Here is an 18,004-nt window from a genome sequence, read left to right on the forward strand (position 1 = left end):
AGGACATCTGTGAGTAAACAAATATTTAAGTTACTGTCCAGCAGCTTAGCCAACAGCATTGGCTCTCATATCTTGAGAGATGTTTTCCCACCTTCTCCTTTAATCCAGAGAGATTTTGTAATTATCTTTTTCCTGATAGAAGGAGAAATCCATCCCCTCGATTCTAATCCAGTAAACTGCCCTGATTTCCAGCAGCAACACTGTGGCTAAAAACCCCTGGCAACTCTGCCTGGCTGGAATATGAGCCCTCAGGGCCTTTTCTGAATGTCTGGATGCTTTTCTGCAGTGTTTTTGTTTCTGTTCAGTCTCCAGCATGGTGGCTAGAAAACAGCTCTGTAGTGCTTTGAAGAATGTTCTGACATTTAGGAAGATTCTGTCTGAGCACAGAGTGCTCAGGTCTGCAGGGACAGGAGCAGTGCCTTCATGGAAGGAAGGTGGAAGAGAAGGAAAGTACAGAATGTTTTATTTTCTTAATGTGTGTCTTGAATGTACCAGATTAAAATAGTGTGTGTACAAAATAGGCTGGGAGCATATTGTGTTTGTGGGGTGCCCCAGTGAAGGCAGGAATGATGAATCTGACTCCATGTTCTCGAAGGCTGATTTATTATTTTATTATACTATATTATATTAAAGAATACTATACTAAACTATACTAAAGAATACAGAAACGATACTTACAGAAGGCTAAAAAGATAATAATGAAAACTTGTGACTCTTTCCAGAGTCCTGACACAGCTTGGCCCTGATTGGCCAAAGAGTGAAAACAACTCCCAGCAGAATGCAATGGAACAATCACCTGTGGGTGAACAATCTCCAAACACATTCCACACGTGAGCACAACACAGGAGAAGCAAATGAGAGAAGAATTGTTTCCCTTTTCTCTGAGGCTTCTCAGCTTCCCAGGAGAAAATCCTGGGCAAAGGGATTTTTCCAGAGAACGTGAATGAGACAGGAGTGGGGAGTCCCAGCATTTACTGCTTTTCCAGAAATGGTCCTAAGCACAGGGAAAAGCAGCTGCTGGGAGAGGCTCATCCCAGTCAGAGGCTGTGAAAAATGCCACTTGTTTTTAAAATTTTAGTAATAAAATGGTTAGAAAAATAATAGTATAATCAGAGTAATAATAATTTGGACAATTTGGATTAGGACAATATGAGACAATAAAAACAAAGAGTTATGGACAGTCTGGGTACCTCTTTCTGGGCAAAATAAGCCCGAAAAGGGACCCACATTAACAGAGGATTAACCCTTAAAAGCAACAGCCTGTTGCATATTCATGCACCTCATCCATGATGCATAAATTCCATTCAAACACAGGATTCTGTCTGGGCAGTGTCAGCTTCTTCCTCTGAATCCTGACTGTGTCTTCAGGGCTGAGGGAGGCAGGAAGAAGTTTGTTTCTTCTGATAATGGAGCAATAAATTCTCTTTCTCTGAGAGATTCAGGTGTCCTGTGGCTGCTACCTTGGTGTGAGTCCTTTCTTTAAAAAAAATATCCTACATAGCACAGTTTCTATTTTAACATTTTGTTATAACCTTAAGCTATATTTAACACACTACTTAAGAAAATTAATACAGCATAACTTTCTAACATAACACATATCATATTCATTTTAATATTTGTAAAAAGCCAATTATAAAATACACATTTTTCACAGAGGCTTATCCTAGTCCACAAAATTACCTGTCACTGCTCACTGTGGTGTAGATAATTTGTTACAGGAGAGTAATTTATGATTATTAACAACTACTGCTGTGTATTCTTGTAAATCAAAGTCTTTCTCCTTTCCCTCCCCATCTTTTCTTTCCCTTTGCTTAAACCTAACCCTAAATAGATTTGAGACAGTTAATTCTGCTTTGGACAGTCAAGAAAATAAGAAACAAAAGGAGTAATTGCACCAGGAAATGGCAGGAGAGCATTGCTAATTGTCAGATAATAAAAGAAAATGGTCAATTTTGCCAGGAAGTGTTGTCAAGAAAGATAACTTGGAAGTAATTAACAGTCTGACCTGCTGGAATGTGTCTGCCAATGGCTCTTTAAGTCATCAGGTCATGAAATGTGGCAGCCATTTATCACTTTGATGAGGCTGCTGCCAAGCTTTCCCTTGGGAGAGCAGCTGCAGTTAGTGTGGGCTACTTTGTTTAAAAAATGACATGGCTCTGTTGTAAGTGCTTCCTATTGTGGTGGGGTGCCTGTCATCTTGAGCTGTGATTATGGTATATTCTTAGTCTGGCTAAATCTGATTTTAGTTCAACCCATCTGAATGCCCAATATCCAGGAGTATTTTCCTTAACCTTCACAGGTCCCTGAGTATGTCTGGGATCTTGCTTCTTTACTTGTCAGGAAAGGAGGCTTCCAGAGACAGAAGAAATGCAGCACTCATTTGAAAAAAATCCCTTTTTTTTTGTCTGTGTGTTACTCCCTTCATTACATCAGATTTGCTTCTCTTTACTGATCTCCTGCCCTCTTATAAGGGGGAAGTCCTGGAGCCATTCTGATGCTGGCAGGCAGGAAAGAGCATTTCTGAGAGCTGCCTGTGTCTGTGGTCCTATTCAGAGACCATTGAAAGTCTCTTTGCACTGCTCTCTGTTGCCATGTTTTGTTTTGTTAATTATGCTGTTTCCATTCTGTGCAAACCCAGGGCTCTGGGAATATTTCTGTGTCTGCTCTGGGCTGCCCTGACCCCCAGGGAGCACTGACTCTGGCCCTCATTCATGGAGAAAGTTTCCCAGACTCAAGATAGACTGGAACCCACAAAAGTGTGAAATAGATTATAGAGATCAGTGCAGGTGTGTCACTGGGTGAGAAATTGAGGTTTTGGGGTTTTTAGTGTGTTGTGGATGGCAGCAAGATGGAGGGCACAGGGTGTTGTCCTGGGTTTCTTCTTCGTGCTGCTTCTTCCTCCTTCTCCATGGGTTTGGGGGGCATTTTGTAATTGGGCAGAAAAGTCTGCATTGCAGCTCTGTGGGATCAGTTACTGGGTTAAAAGGGAAATAATCCAGGGGTCAGCTCTTAATTGGACAGTTTAGTCTGAAAAGCCCTTGTACCAAGAGATTGTGGCCATTTTGTGCCTTCTAATGAAAAGCTGCAGAACTCCCAGCAGTGAGACTGTTTCACTGATAAGAAATGATAAACACCTGAGTGTGAACATGAACTCCTGTCTCAGTGCCTTCAATGCAGACCCAGAGGAACCCACAACTGGGACCCCCACACCATTCCAAACCTTTGCTGATGTTAATATTGGGCTGTAGGATGTGTTGTAGGTGCTCAGGTGTTGTGATGTTGTTTTGGACAATTTGCACTTCTGGTTCTCCGAGTCAGTAGGGAAAGAGGAAGGCAATGAACCAGAGGCTGTTCATAAACAACCTTTATAAAATAGCAGAAGCTTAATAAAAAGTTATTTTCCTCATTAAATTGGGGTTTAGGAGCAGTGCTACTCACTGAGTACCCCATTTCTGATAGTAAAATGAGGAAACAAATGTGAAATAGAAATGATTTCAGAGAATAGCTGTACATCAGGAACTAGAGAATCAGGTTCAAGAGCAACCTATTTCCTTGTGCTTCATAAAATTCAGCAGGCCTTGCAACACAAGTGATTCCCTGGTACAGACTGAGGATTGGTTGTGATGGCAGCAGTTTCTGGCATGTTCTTCTTGAAAACCAGCAAAAGAAAAGTGCCAGTGTAGAGGCTTTGTATGAAATGTGAAACTGAAATTAGGGTTGCACACTTTATGTAATTTCCTGGTGACATTTGTCAGCTATTTTAATGATACAGGCTGTTTCCTGCATCATTAAATTCTCTGCTTTGACTTTGACTCTGCTTTTAGAGGAGTTAGTAGTCTGTTTAAGAGAATAGGGAGGAAGAAAGTTACTACTGTAAAACTGCAGTAGAGCTGTTTGAAAAATCATGCCTTTAAAATTATTGGCAGCTATTCTTCTCTCTGTGCAGGCTGTTACATAGAATTGATAATCAGATATGTACCATCTCTATTTTGTGTCTTTTGTGTCTTCAGACTACGTGCAGAGAATGTGTGCACCTATTGTTTTGAAAATATATGGTCACTGTGTGCCTTATGTAGTTTAATTGTTCATGTGGAAATCTAAACAAAAAGAGTGTCCATTGGTCATTCTGAATGATAGACCTTGATGTTATCAAGTAGAAGCTTCTACCAACCCCAATTGTGTTAAATCATCTTTCTTTTCCTCCCTTTCCAGCATTAACAATAAACTCCAACAGCCAGAGGCAGCTGCTGGTGTGCTGGAATATGCCATGAAGCACTTTGGGGAGCTGGTGAGTCCTACTGGATAATCCACTTCTTCCTGTCCTGTGTTTTTATGGTTTCTGGACTTGGTTTTTTGGTGGGTGGAGATGTGTTTCCTTAATCAATCACATTGAGGTTCTATCCCTTCTTATAATATTTCATTGTTCATAAAGAAAGGCCTTTATAGGTTTTTTTAAGTCTTTCTTTTTAGTCTTTCTTCTTTTTTTTTTAGTTCTTTTCTGTTCTAAAGAAAGCTGCTTACAGGGATGGTCAGTGGGCACTGCAGTAAATGCTGGGTGCAGGGAGGGCTGCAAGAAGCTGATTTGGAGGAGAATTTTGCAGCTGCTGTTGGTGCTAAATGCAGCTGTGAGCAACCAGCAACTTGAAGATATGAGTCCTTTTATTGAAGATATAAGTCCTTTCATTGAAGATCTAAGTCCTTTTATTGAAGATCTAAGTCCTTTTATTGAAGATCTAAGTACTTTTAGTTAGGAAAAGCTGGGAAGGAGAGAGTGGTTCTTGTTCTAAGCTTAAAGGATTTGAGAAACTGCATCAACACCCTCAAGATAAGGATTTAATGGAAGTTAACCTCTAGTCTCTGTCAAAAGTGTTCAAGTATTATTTAGAATAGCAAGTTAACCAGTCCCTCACCAAAATCAAATAACCCCTTTTTATATTTGTTGTGTCTTTCTCAGAATGATGTACCTTTTATTATTTCTTCTCATTTTATGAGTCATTGAATTTGTGTTCAAAGACCAAACCACTTATGCTCTCCTGATAGTTCTACTGGTAAAAAAGATAATTTTTCAGTGGTAATTGGTTTAGGATAATTTGGAAAAGGAAGGCAGCCCTGGAAGCACAGTAGACCAGCCTCTCTAAGCAGTAACCACTAGAAAGTGGGAACCAGGTGTAAGCACAAAATGGTGGAAATGCTCTGGTGTAGGATTATGTGTGGTTTTGACCTAGACTGGAAAATAAGTCCTTTCTGGGACAAGTACAGACTTCAAAACATCTTTGCAACTTCTTATAATTCTTGGGTGGATTGAGCAAAGTTCTGCATTACCTAATTCTGACTTCACTCTTTAGCAGCAACAGTCTAGCAGTGAATGTAGTTCAAAGCACAGAGCTTGCCAGAATTGAAATTAAATGAAAAGCAATTAAGAGGAGCTGTGAGCTCTACTTTCAGGGATGTAATTGAAATATGACTTAGCTGAGAAGTTAAAGAGCTAAGTGGAAGACCTGGCATGCAAATTGTGGTTTATAGTGACCCTGCCCACAGGTCTGGGAAAATAATCTGCTCTGCAGCCTATGTCAAGACATGAGCTGCCAAAGACTGAGCAGAAAAACACTGGCAGAGAAAAATGTGGAAATATATTAAGGCATTTTATTTCTTGAAAATGAGAAACAAAACCCAGAAAGAAAGACTGAAGAGAAGGGTTTAGCTGGTATGGATCACTGCTTGGCTAACTTTTAATGGCTTTGTTACAAACCATTGCCTTCCCTTGTGAAGGATGTGATAACTTCAATACTGTGCCTGCTATATGAACTAATTGCCTAGCAGTAGCCAGATGCAAAGTTTGGCCTTTTTTTCTAGTTGGTCATTCCATTCCTGAACACAAGGCTGTTTTTCTTGTTTGAATGCAGGTATGTGCAACAATAGGAAGTGGAATATGTTACAGATTTACCCTTTCTCCTGTTCCACTCACTCTACCTCTCCAAAAAGAAAAGCACCAGCTGCTGATGTGGTGTTTCAGTGGCACTGAGTCAGGGGGTGATGTTGGATTAATCCCTCTGGTAAACCTGAGTTCATTTCTGGGCAGGTGGAGCAGTGCCAGGATTCCAGTTTCCACATTAGCTCAAGGCTCTTCTCTGTGTCACAGAAGTCCATGAGGTTATTTCTAATGATAAAAGGGTGAAGGGACCAGCACAGACACAGAATTTCCTAGGAAAAGCTGTGGTAGTTAATACAGAATGATCAACATTAATCCTGCTGTTTATTTTTACTTTTTTTTTTTTTCCCTTCCCTTAGGAAATTCAAGCTACCTGGTATGAAAAGCTTCATGAATGGGAAGATGCTCTGGTGGCCTATGACAAGAAGATGGACACAAACAAAGATGATCCTGAGCTGATGCTGGGACGGATGCGTTGCTTGGAAGCACTTGGTGAATGGTAAGAGGGGAATGCCTGAGGACTAAGGAAAATGGTGTCTTTGTGTTCTCTGGATGCTGTCATTCAGGTACAAAATTCTTGCCTGAATTCCTATTTACTCCCACTTACTTTGAGTATTTGTGTAGCCTCTCACTTTGTTCATTGAAGTCAGAACTGGTAATGACATCTCTAAGCCTTTTGGGATTGGTCATCTGGTGAGTTAAGGTCTCTCTGGAAGAGAATCTGCAGTCTTATCATCAGGTCAACCCCATTTATAACAGAGAAAGTCATTGTAGATAGAGGAAACATTAACTGAGCAGAACTTGTCAGAAAGAATCATAAAAGGAGCTCATTGTGACCCTTCTTTTTAAACTCTGATTAAAACATGAGAGATTTCTGTGTTTATTCAGTGTCAGACCTATGCCTTGTAGAAGGATGAGGTTTTCCTTACTAGTCTTGTTCTTTCTAGCATTTCTTAAGCCTTGTCTTTGTGGACATTTAGTATTTCAAGTTTTGTGTCCAACATCTGTTGTCAACACATAACTGATTCCAGTCAGTGTTTGTGACAGGGGTAGCTGCTGGTGACTTACAGCTTACTACTTAACTGGGGGCTTCTGGTTTTTCTGGCTATTTAATTAAAAGAAGATAATTGGAGAAGGCACCCTGCTCACTGTGGCATGCAGTTCTAGCCAGGGGCAGGTGTGGGTTCATCCAGGTTCCGCCTTTCTCCTGAACTTTGCATATGACAAGCTGTCTCCTGATGGGTCCTGACATGAACCCAGGGGATGGCACCACAGTGAGGAGATTCCTCTTCACTAAAGTCATTTTACTGCTGGAAACAGAACTGCTTGAGAAACCTGATTCTGGCAGAATTTTTCTGCTCTTTTTGTTTCTAAACAAGGGTGAGACATAGAGGGTGTAGCTTTTCTAGGAGGGAAAATAGGTCCTCTTAACTGGGCATTCCTCAGTCAGCTTTTATACAACTGGGCTGTTCTCACCAGGGATTTGAAGAATTTTTCCCCCCTGCAGGATGTTTATTTGTGTTAAGTGTCCTTTCTGAACCTCCTACTTATTCATGTATCAGCAACAAATCTGTGGAACAACAAAAGGACAATTTTCTTCTGTTGGAGCTAGATATCATGAATATATTGGTAATCTGTAGTGATGAGAGCAATCAGAGTCTCCAAGTTCTCTTGTGGGACTGGACTCCAACTCTGTGCAGGTGTTTTTGCAATTCAGAAATGCTTTTGCAAAGTGCTGTCTGCTGCCCTGCAGCTGACTCCAGAGATGTCATCCTGAGCCTGAGGATTCCACAGTTTGGCTGCTGATACTCTTCAGTAGCATTCAGCTTGACTGACTGTGCTGCTGGAGTCTGCTTCACAGGATAAGGCAGATAATCTAGAATTATTTTGTGCAGCATCACCATTTCAGTCCTCTGCTGGGATATTTTTAGAGTACAGCCAAAACATTCTTAGCCTCATACAGTTATTCCTGTAGGACCCATAGTGTTTATCAGCATCTAGGAGGTCCTGATTTACTGCTGTTGCTAGGTTTGGCTTGGCTTTACATTTGCTTTGGGTTTTTTTCCCCTCCTGGGCCATTAAGCTGTCAGAATTACTGTCTTGCCTGTGGCAGCCCATTGGTTCTGTTTGACTAAGTCACCTTTCTTTTTGGGAGGGGAGAGGATAACACCAGGGAGAGCAAGTTGTGCTCCCTCACAGTTGGCAGCTGTTTCACTGCTACAGAGTATCCAGCCTGAGAAATCCTGGAACTGCAACACCCAGGGTAATTGGTTCTATTAGTGCAGCATTCACAGTTGATTTGAAAGAAATAATATAAAAAATCCTGATGCTTCCTCTCCACTGGAGATGAAAGACTCAGATGCCCTCTGAGATCCTGCCATGACAAGTCTTCATTTGAGGTTACAGCAACATTCATTCTTCAGTCTTTGTCGTCAGACTTGATGTGTTCATTCAGAATGTTTGCTAGTAGGAGCCATGCCCAGGCTATCCAGATCTATGTTTCTTCTACTGACACTTGCAAAAATTTTAAGCATCCTTTTTTTGGTGGTGGTTTGTTCGTTTTCTTGAGAATTTTTTTTTCTGTATTTATAAATTGGCATTTTCAGTCCAATTTTAAAGCAGGCATTAACAGCCCCTGAGGAACAAATGCAAACTTCTCTTTGGATGTGTATTTTCAAAACATAGGTGTACCTTAAAATTATTTTCTGATGCTAGGATATTTGTCATCAAACGAGCATGGTTGAGTTGGCCAGAGGAGTCAAATATAAAGTATAAAAAGAACAGTGAGGCTGGTTGTTGTCTTATCAGTGGGAAATGATTGTTCAATGAGGCAGAATTCTTGAAAGAAGCTTTTTTCCTGATCAGAAATTGTGGATTCTTCTTAGGGGGCAACTCCACCAGCAATGCTGTGAAAAGTGGACCCAGGTGAATGATGAGACTCAAGCTAAGATGGCCAGGATGGCTGCTGCTGCTGCTTGGGGCTTAGGTAATGTATCCTCCTGTGCTGGCCTGCAGCAGCCCATGAGGTGCAGGCCCAGATAGTTTTAACTTATTCCAGAACTACAGAGCACAAGAAACAGCTACATCAAGTAACCCCATTATTTACATTGGGAAATGAAGTGAGTGTCTGTTGTATGTGCAGGGACTCTCGTGGCAGGAAGGAATGATGAGTCTGACTCCATGTTCTCAGAAGGCTAATTTATTATTTTAAGATACTATATTATGTTAAAGAATGCTAAACTATACTATACTAAAGAATACAGAAGGGATACTTACAGCAGGCTAAAAGGACAATAATAAAAACTCTTTCTCCTGAGTCCCAACACAGCTTGGCAATGATTGGCCAAAGAGTGAAAACAGCTCACAGCAGAATCCAATCAAACAATCTCCAAACACATTCCAAAGGAGCAAAACACAGCAGGAGCAATGAGATAATTATTGTTTTCCTTTTCACTGAGGCTTCTCAGCTTGCCAGGAGAAAAATCCTGTGTGTAGAGATTTTTCAGAAAATATGAATGTGACAAGTGTCATTCCATATTGAAGTCCTTTGGAAAACCTGCATTTACATCAAGTCTCCCATTGTGGTCTCCAGTAACAGTGATCTGAGCAGATGAGTGGTTGCTTAAATGCTTGTTTTTGCTTGGCTTTACACTGAACTCAGGCTGGAAATAAGATAAAAGGACTTTCTCATATTTGTGGCAGACTCTTATTTAGAACAAGAACAGCATCTGCTGAACATTTTAGAGGTTGTGTCTGCAGAGTAGACAATCTTAAGTGAATAAATCTATAGTGGTCCAAATGTCCATTTGTGTTGTTAGCAAGATATTTTCTAGAGAGGCTGATGGATCACTTGCTCTCTGCCAGCCTTTGCTGAGAAAAATTCATCTTTTGCTTTGCAGGGCATTCATCCATTCAAATGTTCTGGAAGTGTCAGAATTTTAATTGTTTCATCACAAAGAATGAAAGAACCTTTTCCACCAGGATAACAATTTGTCTAGAAGAAAAATAAAAATTGTTTTTTTTCTTGTCTGTAGCTATGTTTATGTATATAACAGTGTCCCTACCAAAGACAAGCTGTTGGAGAGCTGACTTAAATGCAAAAGTACCACATTTAAATGCAAAAGGCCACTCATGTTCTGTTCCCCCATGGCAGAGAAGGATGTTGTGTTGCTGAGGATATCTGTGTCTCTGCAGGTCAGTGGGACAGCATGGAAGAATACACCTGCATGATCCCCAGGGACACCCATGATGGTGCTTTCTACAGGGCTGTACTGGCACTGCATCAAGACCTTTTCTCACTGGCTCAGCAAGTAATTATCCTCTTCATTGGTATCCCAACATTTGGTTGAAGATGTTCTAGGCTACAGAGTTTCATGGAAAAACAGGCTGTAGTAAAGCAGTTGGCTGTAACCTATGAATTCCCAATAATGTGTTTTCCATGGATATCTTAGACCTTGTATTTCCAGAAACATAGCAGTGAATGTATTGACAAATAGGAGTGGTCCAGTGCTGTAGAACATTAGAATTCCTCTGCCATTTTTTGGCTTCTTTTACTTCTGTGCCTCTTTTCTAGACAGGCAGGACACAAGGATTATCTCAGCAGAGGTTCTGTTCTACAAGGCACTGACTGTAAATTTCCAGGAATGCCTGAGACACCTGTAAGATTCCTAATGGATTTTTGTGCACTTCTGTCTCTTACAGCTTTTTCAGTCAAGTGCTCAGATATATCATGTACAATAATCTTCATTTTTCTGCTAGCACTGATAAATCTCAAATCTTAAATCGAGGTACCAAGGCAAGGAATGAGTCTATTAAACAGAGTAATTTGTATTTGTAATGATTGTATTTGTAATGCTTGTTTGTCACAGAGGAGATTTGCAGAGTGACTCTGTAGATGTGAAATGTGTTGTTTACTTTCCAAGGAAGCTCAGGTCCCATTTCTCAAAATTCTGTGCTGGCTTGCCAGCTTAGATAAAGGAGTAATTCAATCTGTGCTGTCAAAATCCATAAATAGATTTTTGGATGATGTGCACAGTAAACTTAACCAGGCATTCAAAAAGGTAAAGTTTGTGATTAACCTTTAACATTTTGAACAGGAAAAGCTATAGGTGAGAGATTATATAATGACTAGAACTAGAGCAGGATTTATTTCATGCTTGAAGAGTCTGTCTTAGTTTGAGGATGAGAAATGAAATTTGCTGTCCTGTAAAATTCATAAAATCCTGTTGGGTTATGTAAAACAGTAAAGCTATTTTCTTTCATTGTGTGGTATCAAGAGACATTTCTTTAGGCTCTTTTTTGTAACCAACTCTTCTGCACTAAAATGTGAACCTTTCCTCTACAAATGTTGTTAATGATGGTCTCTACAATCACAGTAGGATTAGAAATACTGCAAACTTTGATTTTCTAGGAAGACAAATTTCAAACTGTGCAGGTGATGAATGAAGGTCCTTGACTTTCCTTATATATGCCCTGGCCACTGTTTTCCTGTCCAATCTTTCTATTAATAGGATCCTTTTCTCAGAGAGAGCAAAGTGACAACAATGCCAGCTTTGTTCATGAGATGGAGCAGCTGAACAGCAGCTTCAGCAGTTGACTCTAGATAAAGCCCCCCACCTTTGAGCAATATCTTCTTCTCTTTCAGTGCATTGACAAAGCCAGAGACCTGCTGGATGCTGAGCTGACTGCCATGGCAGGAGAGAGCTACAGTCGAGCCTATGGGGTGAGTGGAGCTCCCAGCTGTCAGAACCCAGGACATTGCTCTGGCTGCCCTGGGGGACTTGGGACCCTGCAAGGGGCTCAGAGACCTTGGCATGGAGTCAAAGACCCCTGTGCCTTGGATTTTAGCCCTTGGAAACAACTAGCAACTTTGTGTGAGGATGTACAAGCCACAAGAGTTTGAGTAGGATGAGAGTTAATTTGTCACAGGGTGGAAAAGTAGAATTTTGGGATTTAGAATGGGGGTTCAAGAGGCAAGATGGAGGAATCTGAGTGTGTCCTGTCTTTCCTCTTCTTCTTGTCGTCCATCTTCTGCTGTGATGGTGGCACTGTTTGATTGGTTTAGGATAGAGACAGACTGTCTAACATAGGTGATAGGTATTGGAAAATTATTGTAAATAAAGTACAGGTAGTTCTGAGTATAAAAAGCTGACACCACCCCAAGGGCAGGGACTGTGCCACAAACTGACCTGCTGGACAGATCTCAGCAGGTCAGAGAAAGAATGGAACAGATAAGAGAAAATAAACAACCTTGAAAAGCAGAACCAACAAATCTTGACTTCTTCTTCAGTTGCAGGGCTGGGAAAAAAGAGACTTTCTAATACCTCAGGAGCCATTTCAGCAACACAAAACACAAGACTCAGCCTTCATTCCCTTCCTTCATTGCTGCCTCAGACTATCTCTAAAAGTTGCATGAAACTTCAGAGCAATGCTTGTCTCCAACATAAGACCTATGTAGGCCCACAAGCTAAATGGCTTTTGTCAGATAAAAAATACAGCTGTGCAGGAGCAGCTTTGGGACAAACTAAAAGTGAGTGAAGTGAGGTCCACCACCTCCAAAGAAATAAGAATTGACACTTAGGAATGTCAGTAAGAATTGACATGTAGTGTGAGTTTGAATCAGCAGCTCATCTAGGTACCAGTATATCACAGTTGGCCCTTTATCTGTTGGGTAGCCAATGTACTTAAAATTTTGATGCCAAAATACTGCTCCTTAATGATAGATTTGTTCTGCAGTGATTGGGATGGAATGTGATTTTTTTCCTTCAGGCCATGGTATCCTGCCAGATGCTGTCAGAGCTGGAAGAGGTTATCCAGTACAAACTTGTCCCGGAGCGCCGTGAGATCATCCGCCAGATCTGGTGGGAAAGGCTGCAGGTACATCCCTGAAAGGTCCAGGATGGAGATGCTGATGGGCTGGCATGAGCAGCTTCCTTCTGAGTCAGGGTGGTGGCTCAGCAAATCTTTGCATGGCTCTTTCCATCCATGCTCACATGGCTGTGTGCTCCATCTCCTTTCTGCTTCTCCTCATTGCCTGGGTTGTTCATTTGGGCTTCTTTTTTTTTTCCAAATTAATGTTCCTCATATGATACTTTAAAAGGGTGAACTAAGCCTTGAGATAGATGTGTACAGAGGAGAGACACCAGTAACATCCCCAAGGCTGCTTATCTCAATATTGGATGATATCTGGAAGTACTGGTTTAGATCAAGCTAGTTTGAACTTCTTACCTGGCTGGCTGGATTTTAAGAAGTGAATTCTCTCCAAATGTTGGAAAACTGGTCAGAGAATTCACATGCTCATAAAATAAAAGATTATCCTGTTCCTTTTGGACCTCTTACAAGAACATTTCCAGCTGATTGGTAATATTTAGGGTCATTACTTAGTGGTGGAATTGGCAGTGTTAGGTTTATGGTTGGTCTTGATAATCATAAAGGTCTTTTCCAACCTAAATGATGCTGTGATTAACCTTGACCTTTCAGAAGAGACTTTTAGCAATGTTGATTTTTCCAGTATTGAAAGAAAAGTTTGTGCCTTTCTTTGTGCCTTTCTAAACATCAAAAATCCAAAGTACCTCTGAAAATTTAAATCAGAGAAATATTTGACACTTATTTCCTCCAAGAGGCATCCCTACAGTGAAAGTGAATATCCTCAGATGCAGTAGGACATCCAAGATTACTGTTTAAACAGAGGTGGGTGATTCCTGCTAGAGAAGGGGATAAAAGAAAAAAAGGGTATAACTAAGGTAAAATGCTGCCTGAAGGAGGAACTGATCCCTGAGCAGAGTTCTTCACTGGCAGTGCTATAATCTGCCACCTTGTGAAAGCCTGCTGTATATTTTTTAGCTGTTTGGGAAACTGTGACAAAGCTTTTAGTCTCCCATCTGCATTCCAGTCTGGAAAAGCTCAGGGCCATTCCACTGGGGTAGAGAAGCTGGAGTGGCAGGAAGTGTAATGTCTGAATATAGCTTTTTATAGTCCTGAAAGCAGTACAAACAGTTCTTGAATGGTTTATAGATGTTTTTTAATAGTTTTTAAATGCCTATTGGAAGAAGTTTATTTGGGTGTTAGGGAACAAGCTTTGCCTAACTTCCCAGTCCTTAATTTGGGAGAAAAGAAAAAGGGAAAGAATAACTTCTTTGGTGCTAAGGTCCTTCTTGTCATTGGCAAAATCTTTTGTTTACCTCAAAATCAAAAAGTTTCAAAGTTTCTGGCTGAATAGAAACTTTGATACACTGTTACCCTGTACTTGGCCACTACATCAAGCACCATGGATTTAGTTGTTACATCCCTTCCACAGTTCTACTTCTCTGTAATATCCTTGAATGTTTGAAATACAGACTCATCCTCCTCTCTCAGTGTTGTGCCTCTCCCATCAGACAGACAAGAACCAGACAATGCTTGCACAAGCAGCACAGCAGTTGGAGCTGCAGTTTCTGGCAAAAAACCAGTTCAGAGGTGCCAGCCTCCAAAAGGAATGCATGCAAGGCAAAGAAAAAGGGCAATGACAAAAATATCTTTGCAACCATTTGGTTTTCTACCATCTCCACGTTGAGATTTAAACCAAGAATAGGTGGAGAAGGCGCTTTGGAAGGCGCTTTGACTCACTTTGGAATTGTGTTTTGAAGAGTTTGTCTGATTCTTGGATGTGTTTCAGCTTCAGGAACTTTCCTCCTCTTTCCATTAGAGGATATCATTAGACTGCAAGCACTGAGCTGCCTGCAGATTGTGAGAGTCAGGGACTGAACCTTCCTCACACACTGCAGTGTTAAAGAAATAGACTCCTGTAAATCCATGGTGAGCCCTGTGGCAGGGAAGAAAGATGCATCTGACTCCAGGTTGTCAGAAGGCTAATTTATTACTTTATTAAAGAATACTATACTAGACTAAAGAATACAGAAAGGATACTTACAGAATGCTAGAAAGATAATAATGAAAACTCTTGACTCTTTCTAGAGTCCTGACACAGCTTGGCCCCAATTGGCCAAAGAGTGCAAACAACTCCCAGCAGAATGCAATGGAACAATCACCTGTGGGTAAACAATCTCCAAACACATCCCACATGAGCACAACACAGGAGAAGCAAATGAGATAAGAATTGTTTTCCTTTCTCTGAGGCCTCTCCCTGCCTTTCAGCTTCCCAGGAGAAGAACCCTGTGTGAAGGAATCATGTTCAGGGAATGTGAATGCCACAATAGGCAGTTCCTAATGTCAGTCTGCTGTGAATTATGGCAGAGAAGTCTCTATCTTGATGGAAGTCCCTTCAGATTCTAAACCAAGGTTCTGTGCAGTACACTGGAGACCAAACAATAACAAATTCTCTTTTTTTCCTCTCAGGGCTGTCAGCGAATCGTGGAAGACTGGCAAAGAATATTGATGGTCCGATCTCTGGTTGTGAATCCTCATGAGGACATGAGAACTTGGCTCAAGTATGCCAGCTTGTGTGGCAAGAGTGGGAGGCTGGTGAGCATTGTCAGGCTCTGTCCTCTTCTGCAGGTTTTGGGATGATTGGCTTTGCTGTGCTGCTTCAGCCTTGAGCATTCCTAAATGCTTCCATTGCCCAGGTGGGATGGGCTCTCCTGTGAGGAAGAAACTAGTCAGAAATTGTTGAAATGCTGAAATTGTAACCAGCATAAAGTTCATGCTTGTAGCCAAGGTTATTTTTGTGGGATTGATATTGTACCTGAGAGCCCCTGGGCCAATTTTTCATTGCATGCTGTAACTGGAAGTTTTTATGCACTACTGGAGATTATTAATAATAGCTCTCTCTGCTAGAGCAGAGAGTCAAATCTAGAATGTGCTGTTACTGTTGAACATTACAGTCCTATTTTAACATTCATCACAAAATTTATCACCAAATACTTGAAACAGAGACTTTCTACTGTCTTCTGAAATGAGAATCTAATGCTCTGATCCAAAGGAAGACATGGTTTATCACGTGGTATTCTGTGAGTCCAGGGAGTCTGCTGTGTCTGTGTTGTATCTGGAGGGTCAGATGTACTTTTTCAGTGTAGGACAATTCTGAGGCAATATGAGCCAGAGGTAACAATGACAATTATGTTATAACCTGCTTTTTGTCTTTGCCACTTCTCCAGGCTTTGGCCCACAAGACCCTTGTCCTGCTCCTGGGAGTGGATCCCTCTCGGCAGCTGGATCACCCCCTGCCCACAGTGCATCCCCAAGTGACCTATGCATACATGAAGCACATGTGGAAGAGTGCCCGGAAGGTACAGAGCACACTGCTTTGTTTTTGCTCAGGCTTTGTGCACTGGTAGCTCTTCATGTTCCCAACAGAACAAAGGCAAAGCTGGATGTTGTCCTTTTGTTCCCCTGAAATAGAGGAACTAATTCTTTTCCTTATTGTTACTCAGATCATAAGCTTTTTATTTCCACTAAAACTCTGTAATGCACAGAAAACCTGGCCCTAATTTTCTTTCATCTATGGAAAGATTCTTTTTGCTAAGCCAGTAGCTGGTACCCAAACAGGATTGCAGCCAGGATTAATGGTCAGTAGCAGCTCTTTGGTGCTGTGTAGGTTTTCTGCTTGACTTTTCATCCACTGTTTTGATTGCTGGGTCTCTACACTGTACCTGTGCTCAGGGTCACATGCAGAAAGAGGGAAGTAAAGGGGGGTTTATAACCAGTTTTAGAAGTGTCCTGAACAGTTTGCTGAGCAGAACTGATTGTTACTAAAGAGATTATTGGAAATTTCTAACTGAAAGACAGCTGAAAAGCACATAGAGTTTGTCATGGGAGCACTTTGGCACCAGAGAGCCCAGGGTGAATGTTTTTGACATTGCAACACAGAGAGAATTTACGTAATCAAATCCAGTAAGCTTCAGACTGGATAAGTTATCTTTTTTTTTTAATATACATTAAAGCCTCCATTTATCCTCATATTCTGCCACATCTTTATTTTTTCTGCCTTGGGATTGCCAGCACTGGAGCAGAGCCATTGCTGTGGGAACGTTGCCACAACTAACTATTCTTTATTTGAATTAAAAAGGCAAAAGGAGCTGCTGCTAAGGCCCTGTTCTGTTGGCTCTATAAAACAGTGAAATTCCTCTTACCCTCTTCAGTAAATGACCCCAGAAGTATGTGGGGTCTCTGCCTGTCTCTGTGAGGGGAACTGTGTTTTGTGGTGTTTGACTTGTGCTCAGGAAGTTGATGGACCTGGTGCAGTGGTGGAAAGCAGAATGAGACAAGGCACAAAGATTAAGGGGGTAGGAGAACGTGTCTAAAATTAACGGTTGGGAGAATAAATGGACCCCTTGAAGATGAGGGAAAACTGATACCAAAATAGATGATAAATAATACATAGTTACACCTGGTGATGTGTGTAGTTTTATGTAACTGTGTGTGTTCACTTCATTTGGTATCCTAAGTAAGAAGCTGCTGATGTAGGCTGGGATGGTGGGAAATGACCATTTTTTCTACTCAGCAGTTCAGGGTTCCTTTGTTGGCCTAAAATGGCAGTTTTCAGTACTTGTCAAATCCAGCAGGAAAAAAGCTGGCATCTAGAAGGAAACCAGCCACATGGCACTTGCAGAGCTCCACAACAGTCTTCTTAAACAACAGATCAAAATTTATATGTCAACCCTATTACATTTCTTCCAACACAGATCTTTGCCAGCAGCTGCATTCTAAGCCATATCCCACAGAAAGGATGCATACAAACTTAGGAATTTGGTTGTTCTGGAAAACTTGCAGCTTTCAGTCTTAAGTGCTCCATCTGTCAGTTTATGGCCATCAGTTTTCAATATTAATGGAAACTGAAGACCAGAATGTTGGGTGTATCTAGATAGGAAAGGGGCACATAAAAAGATTCTGTAATAATTCTGTTTGGCAATATATTTTGTCTATTTTTAATGGATGTCTAGCATAACTATTTGTAAGACCATTATTTACACCACACCCCAGTCCCTTCTGTCTGGGTTACAGCTATGGAATGCACAATATTCATGTTATGAGTATGATCCTTTCTTTTATTTCACCCTGGGCTGAATGCACCATATTAATGTTATGAGTATGATCCTTTCTTTTCTTTTATTTCACCCTGGGTAATACTCTTTTTCCTCA

At 41.0% G+C, this 18,004-nt stretch overlaps 1 protein-coding gene across 1 annotated transcript in view; it reads left to right on the forward strand.

Annotated features, from left to right (window-relative positions):
* The window catches only part of MTOR (mechanistic target of rapamycin kinase), a 70,460-nt gene that overhangs the window by 36,079 nt on the left and 16,377 nt on the right, over positions 1–18,004 (forward strand). The window contains 8 exon segments of the mRNA XM_036396175.2: positions 4,213–4,288; positions 6,289–6,428; positions 8,815–8,915; positions 10,124–10,239; positions 11,574–11,651; positions 12,698–12,805; positions 15,263–15,388; positions 16,021–16,152. Coding sequence (XP_036252068.1) covers positions 4,213–4,288; positions 6,289–6,428; positions 8,815–8,915; positions 10,124–10,239; positions 11,574–11,651; positions 12,698–12,805; positions 15,263–15,388; positions 16,021–16,152 — 877 coding nt within the window.

The sequence above is a fragment of the Molothrus ater genome, chromosome 23, assembly GCF_012460135.2.
Source record: "Molothrus ater isolate BHLD 08-10-18 breed brown headed cowbird chromosome 23, BPBGC_Mater_1.1, whole genome shotgun sequence".
NCBI lineage: Eukaryota > Metazoa > Chordata > Aves > Passeriformes > Icteridae > Molothrus > Molothrus ater.